Source organism: Nansenia antarctica (genome assembly GCF_963989245.1).
Source record: "Nansenia antarctica genome assembly, chromosome: 12".
In the NCBI taxonomy this organism is placed as follows: Eukaryota; Metazoa; Chordata; class Actinopteri; order Argentiniformes; family Microstomatidae; genus Nansenia; species Nansenia antarctica.
This window is the reverse complement of record NC_137682.1, coordinates 10,078,098-10,102,421: the sequence shown is the minus strand read 5'-3', so window position 1 is coordinate 10,102,421 and position 24,324 is coordinate 10,078,098. Positions and strand designations below refer to the sequence as shown.

The following is a 24,324-nucleotide window of genomic DNA, read 5'->3' as shown; positions in this document are numbered from 1 at the left end:
GAGCAAGAAGGTAGAGGAGCTAGAGACACACTCACGCATTATGTACAGACACACACAGACACACACAGACAGACACACAACATTGCACGGTGATACCATCGCATGAACGTCCTTCTATGACTGCGAGGCGATGTCCTATTTCGTCAAAATAGAAGACGTCTAGGGAGTCTCCTTGTTCGTCAAAATAGTCTGTATAAAAAAAAAACCTGTATCAAGCAAGTCACAGGGCTGCACACACACACACACACACACACACACACACACACACACACACACACACAGTGTGTTGCTCATGTCTTGTTGTGCCTACTGTGCTGAAGGCATTTTGTGCGGTTGGAGATGCTCAGCTGAGTGTGAGTCAGACTTGCCTGTTGGCCTCTAGTCTTGTGTCCAAGCTATCCCAAGCCTTTCTCTTGCTCTCTATGACCTATCCATATATCATCATCTCTCTCCTTCTCTGCCTTTTTCTCTCCCTTTTTCTCTCTCCTCCTCAACTTGTCCCTCTCTCTCTCTCTCTCTCTCTCTCTCGCACTTTCCCTCTTCCTCTCCTCACCTTTTCCCTGTCTCTGTCTCTGTCTCTGTCTCTGTCTCTGTCTCTGTCTCTGTCTCTGTCTCTGTCTCTCTCTCTCTCTCTCTCTCTCTCTCTCTCTCTCTCTCTCTCTCTCTCTGTCCCTTTCTCTCTCTCTCTCTCTGTCTCTCTCTTTCTGTATGAAGTGAACTGCTGCACGCCCACGCACAAAGGCTATTTTGCGTTTTCTCTTCCTTCAGAGCAATTTGGCCCTGAGCAGGCTCTTCCTAAAATGAATGCGCTGTGCATGCGCACACACACACACACACACACACACACACACACACACACACACACAGGTTGTTTCTCTGCTCTGCCTGTCTGAATTTCGCTCTTGTTAAGATTTATGCGACGATTTCATCAGTTGGCCCCTCCTTCCTCATGGTAACAATGGCCGCTACCAGATGAGATGGGGGGGGGGTCGAAGCAGAGAGTTGAGAAGCTGATGTTTAAATCTGTCTTGTCAGCCCCCCCCGCCCCCCCTCTCCATCCCTCTCTCCTGTAAGCAGACCTGACTTATCTGTGTCATTTGTGTTTCAGCGCACACCACTTGGGGCTGGTGGCGGTAGAAACCCGGAGAACGGGCTCGTTGTATAATGCATGGAATGGACTGAGAAATGGTGTCAAACACACTTGTTTGAATGGCATTGATATTGTTCCCCCATTCCTTCTCCCATCCCATGCATCTACACACCTGCCCTCCACCCGCTCTCTCTATGTTATCTCTCATTACACCTGTGTGTGTGTGTGTGTGTGTCTGTGTGTGTGTGTGTGTGTGTGTGTCTGCGTGCGTGTCTGCGTGTCTGCGTGCGTGTGAAGTGAAATGTTCTTTTCCTCTACGGTTGACCGTCGGTAGATAACAGTGTGTTACACCTGGTCAGCTCCCCTCTCTTAAAACGTCCCCCATACTGTAGCTCATTTTCAAAGTTAGCAATAGCAACTTCAAAGAGCAAAAAACTCTCTGCAGGTTAGCAGGAGGCTCATGTTTTTGTTCAGAGGAAGAGACAGACGGAATCGTCCATTTCTAAACACATCAAGTGCTGGCACCGCTTGGTCTTCTCACATCCAGGCCCCCCCAAATTCCTACAAGATCCCCGGCCCTTACCTCTCCTCACTCCCCTTACCTCTCCTCACTGCCCTTACCTCTCCTCACTCCCCTTACCTCTCCTCACTCTCCTCACCTCTCCTCACTCCCCTTACCTCTCCTCACTCTCCTCACTCTCCTTACCTCTCCTCACTCTCCTCACTCTCCTCACTCTCCTTACCTCTCCTCACTCTCCTCACTCTCCTCACTCTCCTTACCTCTCCTCACTCTCCTTACCTCTCCTCACTGCCCTTACCTCTCCTCACTCCCCTTACCTCTCCTCACTCCCCTTACCTCTCCTCACTGCCCTTACCTCTCCTCACTCTCCTCACTCTCCTTACCTCTCCTCACTCTCCTCACTCTCCTCACTCTCCTCACTCTCCTTACCTCTCCTCCCTCTCCTTACCTCTCCTCACCTCTCCTCACTCTCCTCACCTCTCCTCACTCCCCTTACCTCTCCTCACTCCCCTTACCTCTCCTCACTGCCCTTACCTCTCCTCACTGCCCTTACCTCTCCTCACTCTCCTTACCTCTCCTCACTCTCCTCACCTCTCCTCACTCTCCTTATCTCTCCTCACTCTCCTCACTCTCCTCACTCTCCTTACCTCTCCTCACTCTCCTCACTCTCCTCACTCTCCTTACCTCTCCTCACTCTCCTTACCTCTCCTCACTCTCCTCACCTCTCCTCACTCTCCTTACCTCTCCTTACCTCTCCTTACCTCTCCTCACTCTCCTTACCTCTCCTCACTCTCCTCACTCTCCTCACTCTCCTTACCTCTCCTCACTCTCCTTACCTCTCCTCACTCTCCTTACCTCTCCTCACTCTCCTCACTCTCCTTACCTCTCCTTACCTCTCCTTACCTCTCCTCACTCCCCTTACCTCTCCTCACTCTCCTTACCTCTCCTCACTCTCCTCACTCTCCTCACTCTCCTTACCTCTCCTTACCTCTCCTTACCTCTCCTCACTCTCCTTACCTCTCCTCACTCTCCTTACCTCTCCTCACTCTCCTCACTCTCCTTACCTCTCCTCACTCTCCTTACCTCTCCTTACCTCTCCTCACTCTCCTTACCTCTCCTCACTCTCCTTACCTCCCCTCACTTCCCTTACCTCTCCTCACTCTCCTTACCTCTCCTTACCTCTCCTCACTCTCCTTACCTCTCCTCACTCTCCTTACCTCTCCTCACCTCTCCTCACTCTCCTTACCTCTCCTCACTCTCCTTACCTCTCCTCACCTCTCCTAACCTCTCCTCACTCTCCTTACCTCTCCTCACCTCTCCTTACCTCTCCTCACTCTCCTAACCTCTCCTCACTCTCCTTACCTCTCCTCACTCTCCTTACCTCTCCTCACTCTCCTCACTCTCCTTACCTCTCCTCACTCTCCTCACTCTCCTCACTCTCCTCACCTCTCCTCACTCTCCTTACCTCTCCTCACTCTCCTCACTCTCCTCACCTCTCCTCACTCTCCTCACCTCTCCTCACTCTCCTCACTCTCCTTACCTCTCCTTACCTCTCCTCACTCTCCTCACTCTCCTTACCTCTCCTCACTCTCCTCACTCTCCTCACTCTCCTCACCTCTCCTCACTCTCCTTACCTCTCCTCACTCTCCTCACTCTCCTTACCTCTCCTCACTCTCCTCACTCTCCTTACCTCTCCTCACTCCCCTTACCTCTCCTCACTCTCCTTACCTCTCCTCACTCTCCTCACTCTCCTTACCTCTCCTCACTCTCCTTACCTCTCCTCACTCTCCTTACCTCTCCTCACTCCCCTTACCTCTCCTCACTCTCCTTACCTCTCCTCACTCCCCTTACCTCTCCTCACTCTCCTCACCTCTCCTTACCTCTCCTCACTCTCCTCACTCCCCTTACCTCTCCTCACTCTCCTCACCTCTCCTTACCTCTCCTCACTCTCCTCACTCTCCTTACCTCTCCTCACTCTCCTCACTCTCCTCACTCTCCTTACCTCTCCTCACTCCCCTTACCTCTCCTCACTCTCCTCACCTCTCCTTACCTCTCCTCACTCTCCTCACTCTCCTTACCTCTCCTCACTCTCCTCACTCTCCTTACCTCTCCTCACTCCCCTTACCTCTCCTCACTCTCCTTACCTCTCCTCACTCCCCTTACCTCTCCTCACTCTCCTCACCTCTCCTCACTCTCCTTACCTCTCCTCACTCTCCTTACCTCTCCTCACTCTCCTTACCTCTCCTCACTCTCCTCACTCTCCTCACTCTCCTCACTCTCCTCACTCCCCTTACCTCTCCTCACTCTCCTTACCTCTCCTCACTCTCCTCACTCTCCTCACTCTCCTTACCTCTCCTCACTCCCCTTACCTCTCCTCACTCTCCTTACCTCTCCTCACTCTCCTTACCTCTCCTCACTCTCCTCACTCTCCTCACCTCTCCTCACTCAACAGCCTGTCTGTATGATTCATCACCATCATGCCAAGGACGGGAATGCACAAGGACAGAGGTGTGTGTCTGTGTGTGTGTGTGTGTGTGTGTGTGTGTGTGTGTGTATGTCTGTGTGTGTGTGTGTGTGTGTGTGTGTGTGTGTGTGTGTGTGTGTGTGTGTGTGTGTGCCTGCGTGTACACATATGCAGGCATGTGGACGGGCCAGGCGGGTGTGTGGGTGGACATGTATGAGTTGTATGAGTTGATGCATTGGAATATTTGCCTTTCAATTCAAATCTTATTTCTAAAATACTGTATCATTGTCCCTCAATGACAATGACTGACAGCGATAGTCTCACAGAGAGGTCTTTGAATGAATGTGAAGCCTTGCAGACATGACTTCGTACTCTGTCTCCACTCTATGTGCCTTTGTACGATTCACGGTTAGCATAGCTGTCTAACAGCACAATCAACTCCTCTTCTAATGACTTTGTATTATTTTAACGAGTGCCAGAGAGGTGATTTACTAACCAACAGGGTAATAGCCAAGGTATTTTATACCTAAGCCTTCAGTGATATCCTCCTGCAATTCAACTTTTTTCTTTTTTCATTTCACCATGACACTCACAAACTATTGCCATTCAACATTACCACACCATATTAACAGTGACTGTAACCTTAATCAAAGACTTCATGTTTCATCAAACCGAACAGCAATGGCACCCATGGCACCCATACTTAATTTCCCGAAACACTTAACAACATAAACAGAAAGGATTACGAACAACTTAAAAACACTGAAGAAACATGCATAACACTTGCACAGGACGTGTAAAACGTAATAACATAACTCTCGAAGTCTGAACACAATGCATACTGGGAAACAGGAAGGCACAATGCTAACGGTGTAGCCCCATCACTGAAATACGTTTTAATATTATTCTGTCACCAGAGACAGAAAGTCCTCTCACCTAGAACATCCCGGGCCAGACACAACAAGTTTGTATACAAACCCGAGAGTAGTAGGCCAATCCATTTAATAAAATGTTTTTCGGGGACCAAAACAGTGCTGGCAAATGAAATATTTATTTCAATGGATCTCATTCCCTGACCCCTACTGATTAAACAAAGTCATTACCACCACTAGGAAGCTTTTAGAAAGCTTTCAGCTTTAAGCTTGTTACATATTGTCACCTGTTGAACCAAACAGCAAGCTGCTTAGAGGAGGCAAGGTTTCAAGGAGGCGCCTACTGTTATCCCCGCTCCCATTGTTTCAAATGGAAGCAAGCAGCCGGACAGCAGACAACATGGCAGACAATAGGGGCGGCTGTGGCGCAGGAGGTAGAGCCGCCGTCTAATGATCGCAAGGTCGGCAGATCGGCGGTTCGAGCCCCGGCTGTCCACATGTCGAAGTGTCCTTGGGCAAGACACTGAACCCCAAAATTACTCCCAGTGAGCGGGCCGGCGCCTTGTATGGTAGCTTGCCGCCATTGGTGTGTGAATGTGTGTGTGAATGGGTGAATGAGAGGCCGTTGTAAAGCGCTTTGGATAAAGGCGCTATATAAGTCAGTCCATTTACCATGGCGCCCTGAGATGCATTCGCATCCTAGTCTATTCCATCCTGAGTCGCTAGCGGCTAACTGAGCTAATTGCTAATAAACCACACTCTTGAGGACAGGTAGAGCTGTAGAAATGACTAGAAAAACACATAATGAGGAATGACAAACAAAACAAACTAATTTGTTCTCTAATACACTTGGGTGCCATGTGTGACCTCTGACCTGTGTCCGGACCCAGGCCACATAGAACAGCTGGAGAGGCATTGCTGCCCCTTAAGACAAACGGTAGGCTAAACATAGAGAACATAGAACTGAGAATGCTCATATTATAGAGTGACACGAATCTGTAGTTATCTCTGCTGCTCATTCCCAGAATAATAATAATACCTCACAGTTTAGAACCACACCACACCAACAGACCCACACAAACAGTTTCCCCCTCTGAATTTTTAAAAAATGGAAATCCAAAGGCCTTTCTTGAATATTGTATTTTATTTTATTTATTTGACATTTTTTAAATAGTTCTTTATTGACATCTATTTGGCCTGGGATATGTTTATAGCGTTTGTAACGACCCTCCCTCATTTTTGTTCTGGCCAAGAGCCGGGTCGTAACACATGTCAACAGGTATACATAGTCACAAGAAGATTATCCTTTTCATGACTGTGTTTATGACTACTGTCATGGTCAAAAAGATTCAGATTGACATTTACAAGTGCCCCCTTGTTATTTTCATCCTTTCATTGTCTCAACCTGGATGACTCTGTAAACCTCGGTCTCCTGTCTTTAATGTTTATGTTTTACAAAAGCCCAACCCCCTCTGATCTCTGCCAGGTTAACAACAGTGTCACGGGCAGTTTACTTTGGGACTTTCTGCCTTGCTCATTGTTTTGATCTTTGCTGACCTCAGAATTCCTGTCTGCCACCTTGTAAACTATCTGTCTCTGTGTGTGGTTATGTAACCCTCCAGCCTGCCTTACTTAGACAGATCACTGCTGTAGTTACGACGATTGGATAGTCAGAAAACAACGGTGACATTTCCACCCTGCGTGGAAACTTCGCCATATTGTTTCTGCCTATCCGATCGGCTCCAGATCTGCACCATATAGGAGAGGCTTAAGGGGGGTAGGCGCTAGGGGGAGATCTGGAATTCATTCCCTCTGGAAACCTATATATAGATCTGGAGAGGAGGGCCTGGTATGTTCAACTCAACTCAACTCTTCATGGCCCACGGAAACCAGGCATACCATCCCTGTCAGACTACAGCCCTTCAGCTGACACACACAGACAGGGAGCGAGGAGGCACGGCTACATGTGCGAATCTGAATCCTAACGTTGGTCTGATCCCACCGCTAGAGACAAAGACTTGCCGTGATCTGTAACATGGAAGAAGAAAAGCCTGGTGTTCACTTTCACCGTGACAATGACTTTGTTTGGTTTACATCGATGCCATTGTTCTGGTCTGAGCGTCATTATTGGCAGAGGTAATTGAAAACCGATACTGTAAGTGCCAGGGAATGTAAGAGTGAAACTGGAGGAAAGGTTGTTTGGTGAAGGGCCTGTGTTTATTGTCTGAGAAGAGTGGGGTTGGGTAAGGGGGGGGGGGGGGGGGCTTTGATTAACAGGGGGAGGGGGATAGAATGGGTGGGGGTGGGGGGGGGGGGGTTATGTCTTGTCATCGTCCTCTCAGCTGGGCGGCTCTCTCTTCTTTTGATGGACCGGTCCATATCATGGCCAAGGACTGTAAATGTGGTGTATGAATTAAAATGGAATTAAAGAATGATTTAAAGCTGTAGGGCTGAGGGTCCCTCCATGCCCCAAGGCTGCCATTTGTCATGCCGTAGTCTCTTTACCCAGACACTCACCACGCTGCATGTATTCATGAGTCTGTTATTGACTCAGGTGTGGGCCTCTCACCTGCGCAGCCGACGCCACCATAGCTACCTGGAGGCGACCAGAAAAAATACCATTGTATAAATATGTATCACTTTCCCCCCCTCGAGCCTCGGGTAAGCAACATCATTTCCCACATTCAGCAAGAAAAATCAATGGTAGGGGGGCTAGCGTCTTTGTTGTTTGCGTCTTCGATGAAATGTTACAGCTTAGCAAATATGTGCCTTTGAAGAGACGCTCGTCTACCTGGTGTGCACTGCCGGCTGTGGTTTGTGAAGCTTGGGTGAGGCGGCTTCACCTTAGTTTGCAAAGTTGTCGCGAGGATGTATTTCCACCGTCGGCTTTGGACAGTAGCCTAGTGTCATGTCCTTCTGTCTCCCTCCTCCCTCCTCCCTCCTCCCTGTCTCTCTCTCTCTTCTCTCACCCTCTCTCTCTCTCTCCATCTCTCTCTCTCTGTTTATCTCTGTCACTCCCTCTCGCTCTCTACCTGCCTCTCTGTTGTTTTCTCAGTACTGTACACTTCACTTGTCACTCTCAACCATGTTCATGGCAAGTCTTGGTGGAACAGGGGAACTGGGGGGTCGCTGTGAGGCATTGGGTATCAAGACCATCAAGCGCTTTGAGTTGCATTTCATGTACGAAAGGCGCTATATAAATAAAGCTTTACTTACTTACTTACTTACCATCAATAGTTGGTCCACCACCCACACACACCCACACAGACACACGCAGACACGCATGTATGCATGCACACATGCACACAGCTACGCACACACATGCACACAGCTACGCACACACATGCACACAGCTACGCACACACATGCACACAGCTACGCACACACATGCACGCACACACATGCACGCACACACATATACATACAGTACAGAAACACACGCATACATACAGACACACACACACACACACACACACACACACACACACACACACACTCACTATATTCACCAGACCATTATCTCATTGCTTATTATTCATCAATGTTTCATTATCTGTCATCCAACATGGTTCTGATCCGATCAGCCGAAGGACGACGTCAGCCTATCGGAGGGCAGCACGGTGGACCTGAGGAAGCCGGGGGACGAAGAGGACCAGTACTCCGAGATGGCTGAAGAGTCTATGGAACCTGACAAATGCTTTCCTGACTGTAAGTGCTGCACTTGGCTTACTGTGGAGAATCATTTCACTTTCAGTAGTTTCCCTAGAGTGTGATGATGAAAGACCTGAAGTCATCACCTTCTTGTGTCTGGGCAACAATGGTGACTGAGATAGAAACCAATCATGACAATTGTGTTTGCATATCAATGTGCATATGGGGGTTATGGTGAGGGTAGCATTGCAGTGCTGAGTGCTCAAATATGTTTTAAATAGCTCACATTACTGGGGGATTGTGACAGAGTATAAACATTTATTTTAGCCCACCCCCCCACTGTTTGCCTTGGTTCAAGCGGAGTCGGTTTATCATAAAACATTAAACAATTAAGTGACATTTGAGAGGGTAATGGTGCAGTAAATGTAATGTCCTGTGTCGCCAGGAGATTTGGAAAGGCATGTCACATGCACCAAATGGCCTCTGCTAATTGGATGATGACTGACTCCCAGAATGCAGTTCCTAAGAACTAACTTGTCACCGGCCAATCATAGGATTGCTGGGAAGATCGACAGTAGACATTGTCTGAGCGCATCCTGGAATGGCCAAGCTGTGGGGTTTGCTGTGAAGAAGCTTTTCACATGTTCGTGTAGAAAATGATTAAAAACAACATTATGAAAAGGTCTGGTTATCTATGAAAAACATTGGGCTAGAGAATGAGTCACAGGATTCTGTGTGACGGGAATTAAACCCTTTGTACGGCACAAGACTGTGGTACCCCGCTGGGCTGAAGCCCGAGCATTAGATTAGGGGATAACATCAATTCTGCTTATGTGGTCAGAAGTGTATTGAGGAAATGTTTAGCTGTAAATGCATTTCCTGGCTGTCTGAGCAGTGGTCATGTGGTCATGCTCATCTGATTACATACAGGGAGGCTAAGTAACCCTAGGAACAACCACAGTGCCATCACACTGTAACCTCATCTAGGTCCATTACTATAGAGGCTGTAACATGTTAGTAAGTAAGTAAGTAAGTAACTTTAATGTATTTCTATAGCACCTATCCCAGACCAGGGGTCACAAAGTGCTTTACATATACAAGAGCATAATAAAAGAGTCATAGCAGGTTAAAATAGGCAAACAAGTGAAAATAAGAACAAGTAACAAACAACAAGCGTACAACAACAATATCAACATGACACAGAAAGACAGGCTTTTGGGGTTAGCCAAACAGTCTTTAGCTGTTTTTTTAAAAGCCTCGACCGAGACCGCTGATCGAAGATCCAAGGGAAGAGCATTCCAAAGCTTGGGAGCCACGGTTTGGAATGCTCGATCACCCTTGGTTTTCAATCTGGCACGGGGGACAACCAACAAACCCTGGTCAGAGGACCTGAGAGACCTACTGGGGCTGTAAGGACGCAGTAGGTCACAGATGTATGTATGTATGTTAGCAATACCATTGGATCAGTGGTTGGCTGGTAGAGGTAGAAATAAATTGGAGACATTGCTTACTTAGACAAATGTATTTGTTCTAAGTTGCTTTGGATAAAGGTGTCTGCTAAATGCCCAAAATGTAACATTATAATGCATGGAATGGAATGAGGAATAGTATCAAAGTGATACCATTCTTCATTCTGTTCCATCCATTACAATATATATTGATATATTCATGATATTCATAATGCCATATCCCATAATCATCTGACTGTCGCCACTGTGTGGCCTGTTAAGTGATGGGCTTCCTGATAACCGCAGATAGGCCACATACAGACACCACCTCCAGCCTACATATCAGGTGGAGGTTGGAGGTGGTGGGTTGGGAGCTCTCATAGTCAGTACAACCATCTCACACCATTGGATGCAATGGCAAAGTGTTCACTTGGGCTGCCTCTGTCCCTTGAACATTTCACTGTTAGGGCTTTCACACCGGCAAAGAACCGTGCCGGTTCGCGTTCGCGTTTGGGAACCTCCGAACGTTGGCGCTGTCTGGCGAACGAGCCCGTGTTCGGAGGTTCCCGAACGCGAACCGGCTTGGTTCATTGCCGGTGTGAAAGCCCTATGTGTTTGTGCATCCATGTGAACCAGCTGTACACTGTCACCTGACGGACAGCTGTGCAGTTGACTTAGAGTTGACCCTGCCTTAGAGTTGACCCTGCCTTAGAGTTGACCCTGCCTAGCCCTATGGTCATGTTTCATCGTCCACATCATCAGCATCATTATCGATAGTATAAACATCGACAACTAAAACAGCAGATGCCCGGGAAATTGTATGAATTAAATAACATTTAAAAAGGATCCTGATAATCACAATATAATCTGAATCGAATAAATGCAGGCTATTGTCGTGCTTTGGTCACGATGGCTCTAGTTATTCTCGTAGCCGAGCAAAGTATAGCTTCCAAATATAGCAATCAGAATCCTCTTAATGAGCAATACTCACAGGAGAAGAAGGATACGCACGACATCCATGTTCTATTTGTCTCTGGTTATATAATTATTATGATAATAATGAGGTGCATGAAGCCGGGTACAGATACAACAGCCGAGATGACACAATTGTGACATCTTAATAAAAGACAGAAACTCATCTTCGATCACAACTGTCGAAAATGATGTACTGTAACTAAAATGATCTCGGTAGATCGCCAAAGTTATCTCACAGAAACAACAACATATGTTTGCTAACAGCTAGTCCAACTTGCTAGAAAACTAATTGTCAATAGAATTGCCTCTTTACCTGGTCCAGTCAGTATAATATATACATATATATATGGACATGGACATGGGGAGCCACCCCTCCTAAATTTCGTTGTTTGGTACCTGTACTGTAGCAATGACAAAAAAGTCCATTCATTCATTCATATAATTTGATATTCATATATCATAATATATCATATATATATATGCCATTTAGCATCCAAAGCGACTTACATTGAGGTGAGTGCATCCGTTTTTTCAGTATATATGGTCCCACCGGGAAATCGAACCCCCAACCTAAGTGTTGTTAGCTCCGTGCTCTACCAACTGAGCCACAGAGAGACAGTATGCCCCTTCTGCAAAATACTGCTGGCAGATTTTTTTCTCAGCCTGTTAGATATTGACCCAGCAATAGCTGGAACACGTTGCCATAGTCGATAGGTCCTCTTGGTTTTTCTCGGCTGTTGATGGCCGTTGATTGCTTGGCCGACGCTGGCAACCGGGGCACTAAAACGTCCAAGGCTTCCAAGAAGGAGCTTGAGTGTCATTACAAATTGAGTTGCAAAGTGGCCCGTTACTGTAATACCTTTATTACGTTTACAGGCTTTAAGTTGATTTGGACGGGGGGCTCAGATGGTGGTAATGGAGAAGGTTTAACCGCCATGGGTGGCCCAAATTAGATTTCGTCATGACAAACACACACACATACACACACACACACACACACATACACACACACATACACACACAGAGACAAACACATACACACACACACACACACACACACACGGACAAACACACACACACACACACACACACACACACACAGACAAATACGTACACACACACACACACACACAGACAAACACACACACACATACACACATACACACATTGTTATGGGGGGGAAAGCTTTTAAAGAGTAATTGATACTAGGGATTTAGTCTCTCTTTAGTGTCCTATCTAGTGAAGCCATGAGATTAGTTAAACCACAGTTCCTATCCTGGCGTCCAGATCAGAGCATTAGACCAGACCAGACACGTAGAGCAAGGCGTGCCAATGCTCACTTAGAGAGACGACACATGGGCCACGGCTTCTGTAACACACTGTCATACGGAACATCCTGTATGTTACTGAGATGACTGGTTCTTGGGTACAACCCGGGGAAGAAGGTTGATTGTCTAATGTCATTTAGAGACATTGTGGTGTTCTTATAAATAATCTCATTAACCCAACCCCACCCTTGCTCTCTCTCTTTGTCTCTGTGTACCCCCCCCTCTCACTCTCTCTCTCTCTCTCTCTCTCTCTCTCTCCCCACCAGTTTGCATGCGTCACTTCCAGTGCTGTGACTTCAGCACGGCAGAAGGCGGAGGACAGGCGTGGTGGCGACTGAGGAAGACCTGTTTCCAGATCGTGGAGCACAGCTGGTTCGAGTCCTTCATCATCTTCATGATCTTACTCAGCAGCGGAGCTCTGGTGAGTCATGAGTTGTGCACGACTGTGCTCTTAGCCCACCAAGCTAAAGGCCTTCATCGTCATGATCCTACGAAGATTCCAAAAACAACAACAAAAACAATGTTTGTTTGGCAAGGAATCGGTTACACAGAAGTAAAGCCAGAAAAAGCCCAAATATCTGTATGTGTGTGCAGCTGAGGGTAGTTAAGCCAATTATTGGTCAAGCCTTTCTTTGCGGTAATCCAAATTAGCATCTGATTGGTCGGAGGCCGGGAGGCGAAGAGGAGTGGTGGTGGGGGGGGGGGATGCGCCAGAGGCGAGACCTCAGCTGTGCTACCAGTACCCCAAACCAGTACCCATAACCCCCCTCCCCGCCTCCGCCTCCGCCCCACCCCCGCACCCCCTCCTCCCGTTCCGTATCTGTCCAAGCAGATCGCCGTTCCCGGCGAGGCATCGCCCCGCCTGTGTTCTGGTGTGTTCTGGTGGGCAGCGCCGACTGGGGGCGCGTGGGCTGTGAATGTGAATGTAGGGCACGCGATGGCATGGCTCAGGAGAGCGGAGAGAAAGTGTTCTGACGGCGAGCGCATCTCGCTGCCGAGGAGCTCCTGTAAATAGGGTTCTTCTCTCTTGTGTTGCTCTGTAAAGCTCTCCGTGTTGTCTGTTGTTTGTTTCTGTGCTGAAAAGGTGTTCTGTCACTGAACAGAAGAGAAAGCATGCTCTCTAAATCAGAAGAAGCTAGTGGGGAAATAATACGAACAAACATGTCGAATTCCAAATACTGCCGAAAGACAATAGAATACAAGGCGAGAATGATCAAATAGCAGAGTCGGGGTGGTTCATTTCTAGGTGATATAATAACATGATAACCATCCTGTCCATATCTCATTTCTATGCTCTCTAATAACATGATATGCATCCTATCCATGCCCCTGTCACCAGGCCTTTGAGGACATCTACATTGAGCAGAGGAAAGTGATCAAGGTGGTTCTGGAGTACGCCGACAAGATCTTCACCTACATCTTCATCCTAGAGATGCTTCTGAAGTGGATCGCCTACGGCTTCAAGAAATACTTCACCAACTACTGGTGCTGGCTGGACTTCCTGATTGTGGATGTAAGTGCTACGTCCTCACTCCTCCTGTGGTTGGTGTATGATGACGACGACGATGTTGCCTTTTCCTCAAATGTGATTTCGGGGTGGTATCGTTCACTTAGCTTGTCAAAGTGTTTTTCAGTATACAGAATACTGGAGACCTAGGTACAGCTCCCCATATACAACATGTACGTGTGTCATTTGAGCACCTCGGAAACACTACGGTACATATACACTCCAGAACAATTATCATCATGTATTGTTATCGTTACCACACATACTCAAAGTCTCATAAAGATTTGCCCAATCAGTGATCCATCTACTATGTGACTCCACATACCCTCCGTCTAAATGTATCTTCTGCATGACTTAATGTTGGTTCATCATTTCTATGAAATAAGTCCAGTCAATTAGAGGAGTTAGTATCAAACAAGTGTGTTTGATACCTTTGCTCATTCCATTCCATGCATTACAATGAGCCCATCCTACTTACAATGTCTGTCCTCTGATATCTCCCTCCACCAGCCCCACTATAGTAAAATATTTTAGTAATATTCTAGTAAAAAATTATAGCCAAAATGTAATAACTGTCAACGCTTGCATTGTCTTATGTCCTGAATCTGAATTTAATAACAAATCACCACAAGTTCATTGGTGTTCATGTCGTCCCAAGTGATATGATTCAACATTGTAAATTGCTGGTGTGTGTGTGTGTGTGTGTGTGTGTGTGTGTGTGTGTGTGTGTGTGTGTGTGTGTGTGTGTGTGTGTGTGTGTGTCTGTGTGTGTGTGTGTGTTTGGGGGGAGGGGGGGCGGGTGATGATGTGTACATAAATGAGCTCACTGTTTTAATGCATCCTGAAATAGTATGTGTGACACTCAATGGTTTCCAAGTGCTTAAGTACGAACCTCCCTGTCGTTCCCAACCAATGATTACAAAGTGTTGTGATGTTTTTTTATTCTCATACACCCGAAGCTCAAGAGCATAAAAAGCCCCGGCTCTTGACTGTGATTCGTTAAAACAACATGACAAAACACAGATATCTGAGGACCTCTTACACTGTCAGTCAGTGAACTGATATCAGCATTACACAGCATCTGCAGGAGAGCACATTTATGCATTTTATGATGATGTATTTTATATATATTCTTTCAGTTAAGAAACACAAAATGCTTCATTATACTGTCTAGCTTGAGCTTGGTTTTTGCAGATAATAATAACGACAAAATGACTACCTGTTTTCACTGAAAGAATATGTCATTTGATTCACACAGATATCAGTGATTGGCCTGTTGGCCCATGCCATCAGTTTTGACCAAATTGGCACCATGCGAGTCCTCAGGACCCTTCGGGCGCTGCGGCCACTGAGAGCCGTGGCCCGGTTCGCTGGCATACGGGTAAGACCGGACCTGAACCACCGCCACCAGCCGGCCACCTTAGACAGTAGAGACGTAGTAGTTCCTTGTTGTTGTTGGTGCACATTCCTACCTCCTTTCTCCTTCCTCCTTCCTCCTTGTCTTACAGAGATCCAAGCTGATGCTTTGTGGCTATAGTCTTAACCCCCCTAAAACCTTCTTCCTTGAATGCTGTAAAAAGGTCCTGGCTACTGTCAATGGTTTTGTTATGACATAGGATCACCTCATTTACTGTGTACAGGTGCAGCTGCAGCTGAATCGACCAGAAACGTTCCATTCACCTCTGTGGCAGACTACGGCAGACAACGCACTGTTTTTCTCTATTCAAATCACCTCTTTTCATATTTCACAGCTGCGGGACGAAGGGAAGAGACCTGAGCTTGTCGTTCGACTCTAATCTGCCCTCTGTCTCCTCTCCTCCAAGGTGTCTCTAGTTAGCCTGGTAGCTAACACACACGCCGGTTGTGGTAGTGCTCCTAACGCTGTGGGCTCCTGCCCTCTGTCTCCTCTCCTCCTAGGTGTCTCTAGTTAGCCTGGTAGCTAACACACTGGGCTACTCCGACTTCGCTGCCATCAAATCACTCAGAACACTGAGAGCTCTCAGGCCCTTAAGAGCCCTTTCCCGGTTTGAAGGCATGCGGGTAAGATCTGTCTCTCTCTCCCTCTCTCTCTCTCCCTCTCTCTCTCTCTCTCTCTCTCTCTCTCTCTCTCTCTCTCTCTCTCTCTCTCTCTCTCTCTCTCTTATCTATCTATCTATCTATCTATCCTTCCATCTATCTATCTATCTATCCTTCCATCTATCTATCTATCTATCTATCTATCTATCTCACACACTCTCAGCCAGACTTAAGCTCAATCAGTGTTTGAGTATCCAAATGAAAATTGTCAGCTTGCTTGAATATCTATTCAGGATGGGCTACTGGAAACATAAATCCACTTCACCCCTCTACCAATGGTGTTATAATGCTGTCAAACCCATGATAGCTTCATCTCTTAATTCTCCTGCTTAAGCCACTAATCCCTGACCAGACTCTCTCATTGAGCCGGCGGGGGGAACATTAGTGGAAATATTACCACGATGTGTGTTCATAGACCCTTGATCTCCTCTCTACATGACATCATCTTCATTGCCAGTCTTATTCTAGAAACTCGGGTCATGCTGGGTTTTTCTATCGTTCCATTATTGAGTTGGTATTATACCTTGCGATTTTGGAGGAATATCGTCATTACATTTGTTATTACCATCTCACTACTTTTTTATTTAAAGGGGCAAACTTGATATATATATATATATATTACTTTAAAAGTTTGCCCCTTTTATATATATATATATATATATATATATATATATATGAATTAATGAATGGTCTTTATTGTCATTGCTACAGTACAGGTACCAAACAACGAAATTTAGGAGGGGTGGCTCCCCTGGTGTTAGGAAAGGGGAAAAAAAAACACTTTTTAAAAAAAAATCACAAGAAGGGAAGGAGCTGGTTTACATAAATAAAGGCTATGTACACTATCCACTGTACTATACTGTACAGATAGACGACTAGGGTTGTCATATTGCACAATAGTATTGTTTCACGTTATTTAAAGTGTCACAGTTTGCAGGCTTGAAATGTACATGTTTGTGCCTCAGCACTACACCTGATTTTTTCAGTCCAGCAGCTGCCATACATATATATATATATATACAGTATATCACTATTTATTCTTGTAGAATGTAAGGCATAAATAAAAGCCTCATGAGCTTCGTTTAACTGCCATTACCCCATCAGAACCCAAAATATAAGCTTCTTTTACTCCATTGTAATTGGAAACAAAAATGACATTACTATAGTCTAGTCCCCTCCAGACCGGTCCATAGCCAACTCCTACCACCACTGTCACAAACAGTCTGGCCTCACACCAATCTCAACATTGATATGCAGCCAGAGTTTGTTTTTAGACAGTGACAGGGAGAGTTAACTGAACCAAGGGGGTGACCAGGCTAGGCTTACTGTATAATACTAATGTATTTTCAGTTTTTGATAAGAGATTGTAATGGAAATGATGCATGCATGTTTCTACTGACAAAACCTTCAAAGCAGTATTATGCATGTGAATAGTTATCTAGTGAACTCTCCCTGTTCTAGAACCTGGAGTACCAGCTTTCTTATCCATGGCTCTTCATCCCTCTCTCCATCTGTTTAGATTGTGTCTTGGGATTTGTGTTTGTCAGTATTACAACAGTAGTAACTCACGTTCTCTTCTACAAGTCTTTGTGTTTGTTGTCGCTTTTTTCCCTCTGTCTGTGTCCGTGTGTCATTGTGTTCACGTGTTCACATTCATCAAGCACGCACGCCCTTTGAAAACATTGCAGCTAGATGTTGAGTTTGATGATTTAGCGTGTCTCTTGTCTTCACATGATATGTCCTAAGTGAACAGCTGTCAGCCCTAACTCCTGCTCTCTAATATCTATGTCATTTCCACTGACGTCCAATGGAGAGAATCTGAATTCCGGACCGTGTAATTTTGCGTGCCGTGGGAAGTGGGCGTCTGTCGTCCACCTCGCTCTGCCTCCGCCACAGTAGATCTGGATAACAGGATCAGGGTTCACGCCGCTTAGAGGGGGCTCGCTCCGCGCCGCTCGGCCTACTGGGTAGAGGAATTGCTGCCTCGCTACAGAGGAGGGGCTACACAACAGATTGCTTTGTGACATCTGTGTGTGTGTGTGGGTGCATGCGTGTGTGTGTGTGTAGCTTCAGACAGCCAGCCCTCAACAGACCATCACAAAGCACACACGCACACACACACACGCACACGCACACACACGCACACACACGCACACACACGCACACACACGCACACACACCCACACACACGCACACACACACACACACCACACACACGCACACGCACACACACGCACACACACACACACGCACACACACGCACACACACGCGCGCACACACACACACACACACATACACACACACGCACACGCACACGCACACACACACACACACACACACGCACACGCACACACACGCACACGCACACACACACACACACACACACACCCTCTAGAAACTCTTGCTCAGCACCCCCTCTGTACTACCAGGGAAACTCACCAGCAGATCTTGGCCGGCTGCTATTGATCTTCTTTACCTGGCTTTGACTACTAGAAGCAGTGGAATATCCCAAAAAGCGTCACTATCCCAAAAAAACCCGCCGGTGTGCCAGACTCCAACTCAATTAAACGCACCTCTAAGTATTTGGAAGAAACCAAATACAGTTTAGCCCACGTTGGTTTTAAAGTGTGACAGCTGTTCACATTGGTATGTCAAACACATCAGTACACATAATTAGGTACGGTATGCTCTTAATCTCAGGAGGTAGTTTCACCAGTTTGCCTAAATGTGAGATGATAGATTGTTTATCTTTGACTTAAGTTTAGAGTCGTTACATCGGAAAACACTATCCATTCGGTGACATTTCATGATATTGAGTAAAGTGAAGTGAGCCCTCCCATAAGAGTCTCACTGAGTGTCTGGTTCATAATGACAGGTGAGTGGGGGTTTGACGGGTACCTGACGTGTTGTGTGTGTCCTCTATGGTGACAGGTGGTAGTGAACGCCCTGATCGGGGCCATCCCCTCCATTATGAACGTGCTGCTGGTGTGTCTGATCTTCTGGCTCATCTTCAGCATCATGGGCGTCAACCTGTTCGCCGGCAAGTTCGGCCGCTGCGTCAACCGGACGGGCTACATCCACAACGTCTCCATGGTCAACAACAAGACCGACTGCCTGGCCATGAACGACACGCAGTTCTACTGGACTAAAGTCAAAGTCAACTTCGACAACGTGGGCGCGGGTTACCTCGCACTCTTACAAGTCGTGAGTTTCCCTTCTCTCTCTCGTCTCTCTCTGATTTTCTTGTTCGCTTTTCTTTTCCCTCTCAGTTTGAGACATATTTTCCTCCCACTGGCACTTCATACTTTGTGGCTGCCCACCTTGCCTGCTCGGAGAGCCTCAGATCAATCAGGCGGTCGGTGGGGTTTTATTTTTAGTCGGCGACGGACGGAGGGCCATTATAGAGAATTTGGTACTCAGTGTGAGAGCATGCACTTCATTCTTCCGGTAGCCTAGCAACAATTCACTTAGCTCCTTTTCCGTCACCTTCTTTCTGACTGTGCCTCAATGAAAACCTTCCATTTACATCTGGAAATAGTCTGGACACAGTCATTCACAAAAGCCACTAATAACCCAAGAAACCAAGGCGAGAAGAATAAGCGTACTCTGCTGGTTGTCTCTCTGTGAAACACTCACTTGTATTGAAGTAGGGCTCCCCCCCTCCTTTCATTCTTTCTCTCTCTCCCCCGACCCCCCCTCCCTCCCACTCTCCCTCCCACTCTCCCACCCCCTCTCTCCCCCCCCCCCCCCCCCCCTCTGTCTAAGGTCAAAGACTGTGATACGCACTCCAAACGGGAGGAAGCCTATATATGGCACTTCCGCTGCAAATCAGAAAAAACCCAGACATTGTGTCTGCATAATTCTCGTTAAGAGACTGTGTGGACAACCTTTAATTAGTTGTGGTTATGATTAATGACAAAAGAACATTTTAGTATACTTTGTGTTCTAATTGAAAACTGTGTCTGTTGTCATAAGGCCACATTTAAAGGCTGGATGGACATCATGTATGCAGCAGTGGACTCTCGTGCTGTAAGTATGAAATAGGTTTATAGGGAATAATGATGACACTATCAAATATCATGCCATACCCAGAGTAACATGACTCGAATGACATTTTATGTTTTCCCACAATTCCAATCACCATCATCGTTACGATGCTCTGAAGCCATAGTTACAGTATCTGAAATCGTTACCGGGTTACCATTAACCCAGAGGATATTTCATTCATGCATATGACGTACACAATGAGATATGCACTCATGTAATGTCCATTGTTCTCACTGCTGGACCAGGTGGAGGAGCAGCCTATCAAGGAGATCAACCTCTACATGTACCTGTACTTTGTCATCTTCATCATCTTCGGCTCTTTCTTCACCCTCAACCTCTTCATCGGTGTCATCATCGACAACTTCAACCAGCAGAAACGAAAGATAAGTATCCAACACAGCTCTCGCAAAACATTCCAATAAATGCCCAAACGTTAACATTTTACCAAAATGTCTATTTTGACATATACTATATTCTATATAAAAAGGGTTATAAAAAATCTGTATATACAGTTTATAATATACATATATATCTTATCGGGTTATCACCTGTACCTTCGATGTTTAATACCCCTATGTTGTAAACAGGTGCCAAACTGTAAATCTAACCTCAGTGAATCGGAGCTAGACAGCTATAATAACAGAGACGTGATGTGTCTTTACTTAGGAGGGCAGGACATCTTCATGACAGAGGAACAGAAGAAGTATTACAATGCCATGAAGAAGCTTGGATCGAAAAAACCTCAGAAACCCATCCCCAGGCCCCTGGTAAGACACTCACAGCGCTGACCCGCACGGTGGCCACTGTGTTTGTAACATGTGTGTAATCCAGGCCCTGAACACAGCAAAGACCTAGGTTCTGGGCCCTGGACAGTCTGGACGGATTGATGGCAGCTGCTGGACTGAAAAAATCAGGTGTAGTGCTGAGGCACAAATATGTACATTTCAAGCCTGCAAACTGCGACACTTTAAATGAATGTGCAATAACACTATGTGCAATATGATCAACCCTAGTCGTCTATCTGTACAGTATAGTATAGTGGATAGTGTACATAGCCTCTATTTATGTAAACCAGCTCCTTCCCTTCTTGTGTTTTTTTTAGTTTTTTTTTCTTTCCTAACACCAGGGGAGCCACCCCTCCTAAATTTTGTTGTTTGGTACCTGTACTGTAGCAATGACAATAAAGACCATTCATTCATTCATTCATTCATTCAATATGGAAATTATCATAACGAGGTGTTATTACAGATGTTGTTGCACTGTGTAACACAATCTGTGTTAAAGTATATCAGCCAGTGACTCGGCGTACCGTTATGTCTCTCTTCTCGACAGAATCCAGTGCAAGGCTTCTTCTTCGACCTGGTGGCCAAGCAGGCGTTTGACATCTTGATCATGATGCTGATCCTCCTCAACATGATCACTATGATGGTGGAGACGGACGAGCAGCCGGCCCAGATGGAGTACATCCTCAACAAAATCAACCTGGCCTTCATCATCATCTTCTCCATGGAGTGTCTCATGAAGATATTGGCACTGCGCTGCTACTTTTTCACCATCGGTTGGAACATCTTCGACTTTGTGGTGGTCATCCTCTCCGTCGTGGGTGAGTCTAGAAACCCCGGACATTTGTGGAAAAGTATTTGAAATACTCTCAATACAGTCTGTAATTGCCTACTGTACATATACACACATACAAACAAATAATGTTTGGAAAGCCCCCCCCCCCCCCGCCGACAACACACATGCACACCCCACAGCTCTGGGCTCAGCGCCCCTGCTAGCTCCCTCCTGGGGTGGGGATCGAAACCAGCGACCTACTGATTGCTGTTCGGCCTGTCTAACCTCTAGGCTACCAGCCAAAGTCCCATTACCCACCTGCTATACACAGAGTTGGATTTCGTTGGATAGGAACTCCCCCATGAACTTCCCCATAAAATGCATGCGCACTCATTTTAAATGACTGCCATTTCATTATAAACCACACGCAACACTTGTATTGCACATTTCAGAACCCTACTGTCACTTGATGGAGTCATCATGTGTATGTTAGCCATTACCTTTGGCATTTCATTGTATCCATCATTGAATGTACCGTACCTTGCCATTTAAAGGGAAGTGGGTCGATGGGCATCCACTCCACTCTGTTCTGACCCGAGCCTCTATCCCCGGCATTTATTTTCCTTTTAACATATATGTTCTCTGTGACCCTGGTCAGACACTGAGATAGCACCTATAAGGCCAGTACACTTGACTGAGTGTGAGTGGTCTTCCCTGCTAAGTGCGAACTATGTGTAAGGCATGTGTGTGTCTGGGAGGGGGGCAAGGTTTCCTGGCAGGAGGTGAAGGTAACTGTAGCAATCATGGCTGTTGCCTGGAGGAGGAGGGGAGTGGGGTGGTTCAGACTTGATTGAGGTGTTACATCAGGTGACTGGAGGGAGGGGTGGGGGGGGTTCTGGTGGGGGGGGCCTGTCCCACCAGACGGGGGGGGGGGGGGCTGGGTGAGTTGATATATGGTTCCACAGGGTGGCCCCCGTACCCCCTCATCAGATAACCCATAACTCAGGTGACATAAGGAGTCTCTCCGAGGACACTAATCAAGGGGAGATGGCTGTGTGATAGTGGGGGTGGAGGGTACAGGGAAAAGATGAGGGGGAGAGAACATCCATGTCATCTGTTGTTCTTATACCTGTGTTAAAACATTGTAAATACCATTGTAACATCAAATGTATTAGCATGTTCTGCCACGGTAGGTGCTTTTAGATTGGAGTTGTTAGAAACCGTTATTACAGCGTTATTACACTGTATATACAGTGTTATATAGGGGGGGGAGGATGTATAATTTATCTCTGCTTTCACATCCTACAGGGATTGTTCTAGCTGACATCATAGAGAAGTACTTTGTTTCGCCCACGCTGTTCCGAGTGATCCGATTGGCCAGGATAGGACGAGTCCTCCGACTCATCCGCGGGGCCAAAGGGATAAGGACCTTACTGTTTGCCTTAATGATGTCACTTCCCGCCCTGTTCAACATCGGCCTCCTCCTCTTCCTGGTCATGTTCATCTACGCCATCTTCGGCATGGCCAACTTCGCCTACGTCAAGAAGCAGGCGGGCATCGACGACATGTTCAACTTCGAGACCTTCGGCAACAGTATGATCTGCCTGTTCCAGATCACCACGTCGGCCGGCTGGGATGGCCTCCTCAGCCCCATCCTCAACAACAACCCAGAGGAGTGTAACCCCACCCTCCCCCACACGGGCACCAACGCCAAGGGCAACTGTGGAAACCCCTCGGTGGGCATCACCTTCTTCGTCACCTACATCATCATCTCCTTCCTCATCGTGGTCAACATGTACATCGCCATCATCCTGGAGAATTTCAGCGTCGCCACGGAGGAGAGCACGGAGCCGCTGAGCGAGGACGACTTTGAGATGTTCTACGAGGTGTGGGAGAAGTTTGATTCCGAGGCCACGCAGTTTATAGAGTACGCCAAGCTGTCCGACTTTGCTGACACGTTGTCAGAGCCTCTGCGGATCGCCAAGCCTAACAAGATCAAGCTGATCTCCATGGACCTGCCCATGGTGAGCGGCGACAAGATCCATTGCCTGGACATCCTGTTTGCCTTCACCAAGCGTGTGCTGGGGGAGTCCGGAGAGATGGACGCCCTCAAACAGCAGATGGAGGAGAAGTTCATGATGGCCAACCCTTCGAAGATCTCCTACGAGCCAATCACGACCACCCTGAGACGTAAACAGGAAGACGTGTCTGCCACAGTGATCCAACGGTGCTTCCGTAGACACCTGATCAGACGGCAGTTGAAACAGGCGTCTTTCATGTACAGACAGATCAACACCCACTGCTACTCTGAGTTGGGCGGGCCCCCAGAGAAGGAGGGGCTTATAGCCATCACGATCAAGGAGAACTATGGCAGTGCAGAGGTGGAGCTGATGATGGAAACTGTCTCCTCCACGTCCTCGCCACCATCTTATGACAGCGTCACCAGGGCGACGAGTGAACTTTTCCAGGCTCTAATACCAGAGGCTAGGGACAGTGACCTGAGCGAACAGTACCCCTCCCCTGACAGAGACCGCGAGACATTTCTGTAACAAACAGCGACAAGGAAAACACTTTTTTCTTATTTTATTTTTGTTTACCGAATGTAACATAGCTCAAAATGACTCACTGGTTACGACACAGAACACAGGGCTGTGGTAAGGACGAAGCAAACCTGCAGAGTTTCATGGGAAAAGTGGATTACATGGTTCATTTTTCTTGGTGAACATTCTTTGTAGGAATATACACAAAGGGAGAGAGAGCACCTCTCTCGTGGTAGCTCAGTTTCACA

At 46.9% G+C, this 24,324-nt stretch overlaps 1 protein-coding gene across 1 annotated transcript in view; it reads left to right on the top strand.

Moving 5' to 3' along the window:
* The window catches only part of scn5lab (sodium channel, voltage gated, type V-like, alpha b), a gene marked incomplete at its 3' end in the record, with an annotated part of 53,636 nt that extends 29,551 nt beyond the window's left edge, over positions 1-24,085 (top strand). Inside the window, exons 7-17 of the mRNA XM_080543420.1 lie at positions 1-10; positions 8,531-8,654; positions 12,615-12,769; positions 13,688-13,861; positions 15,773-15,895; positions 18,864-19,136; positions 19,908-19,961; positions 20,225-20,366; positions 20,646-20,746; positions 21,312-21,582; positions 22,845-24,085. The exon at positions 1-10 is cut by the window's left edge and continues 452 nt beyond it. Of these exons, the coding sequence (XP_080399546.1) occupies positions 1-10; positions 8,531-8,654; positions 12,615-12,769; positions 13,688-13,861; positions 15,773-15,895; positions 18,864-19,136; positions 19,908-19,961; positions 20,225-20,366; positions 20,646-20,746; positions 21,312-21,582; positions 22,845-24,085 (2,668 nt within the window). The remainder of the gene's footprint in view (positions 11-8,530; positions 8,655-12,614; positions 12,770-13,687; positions 13,862-15,772; positions 15,896-18,863; positions 19,137-19,907; positions 19,962-20,224; positions 20,367-20,645; positions 20,747-21,311; positions 21,583-22,844) is intronic.
* Positions 24,086-24,324: the final 239 nt, after the last annotated feature.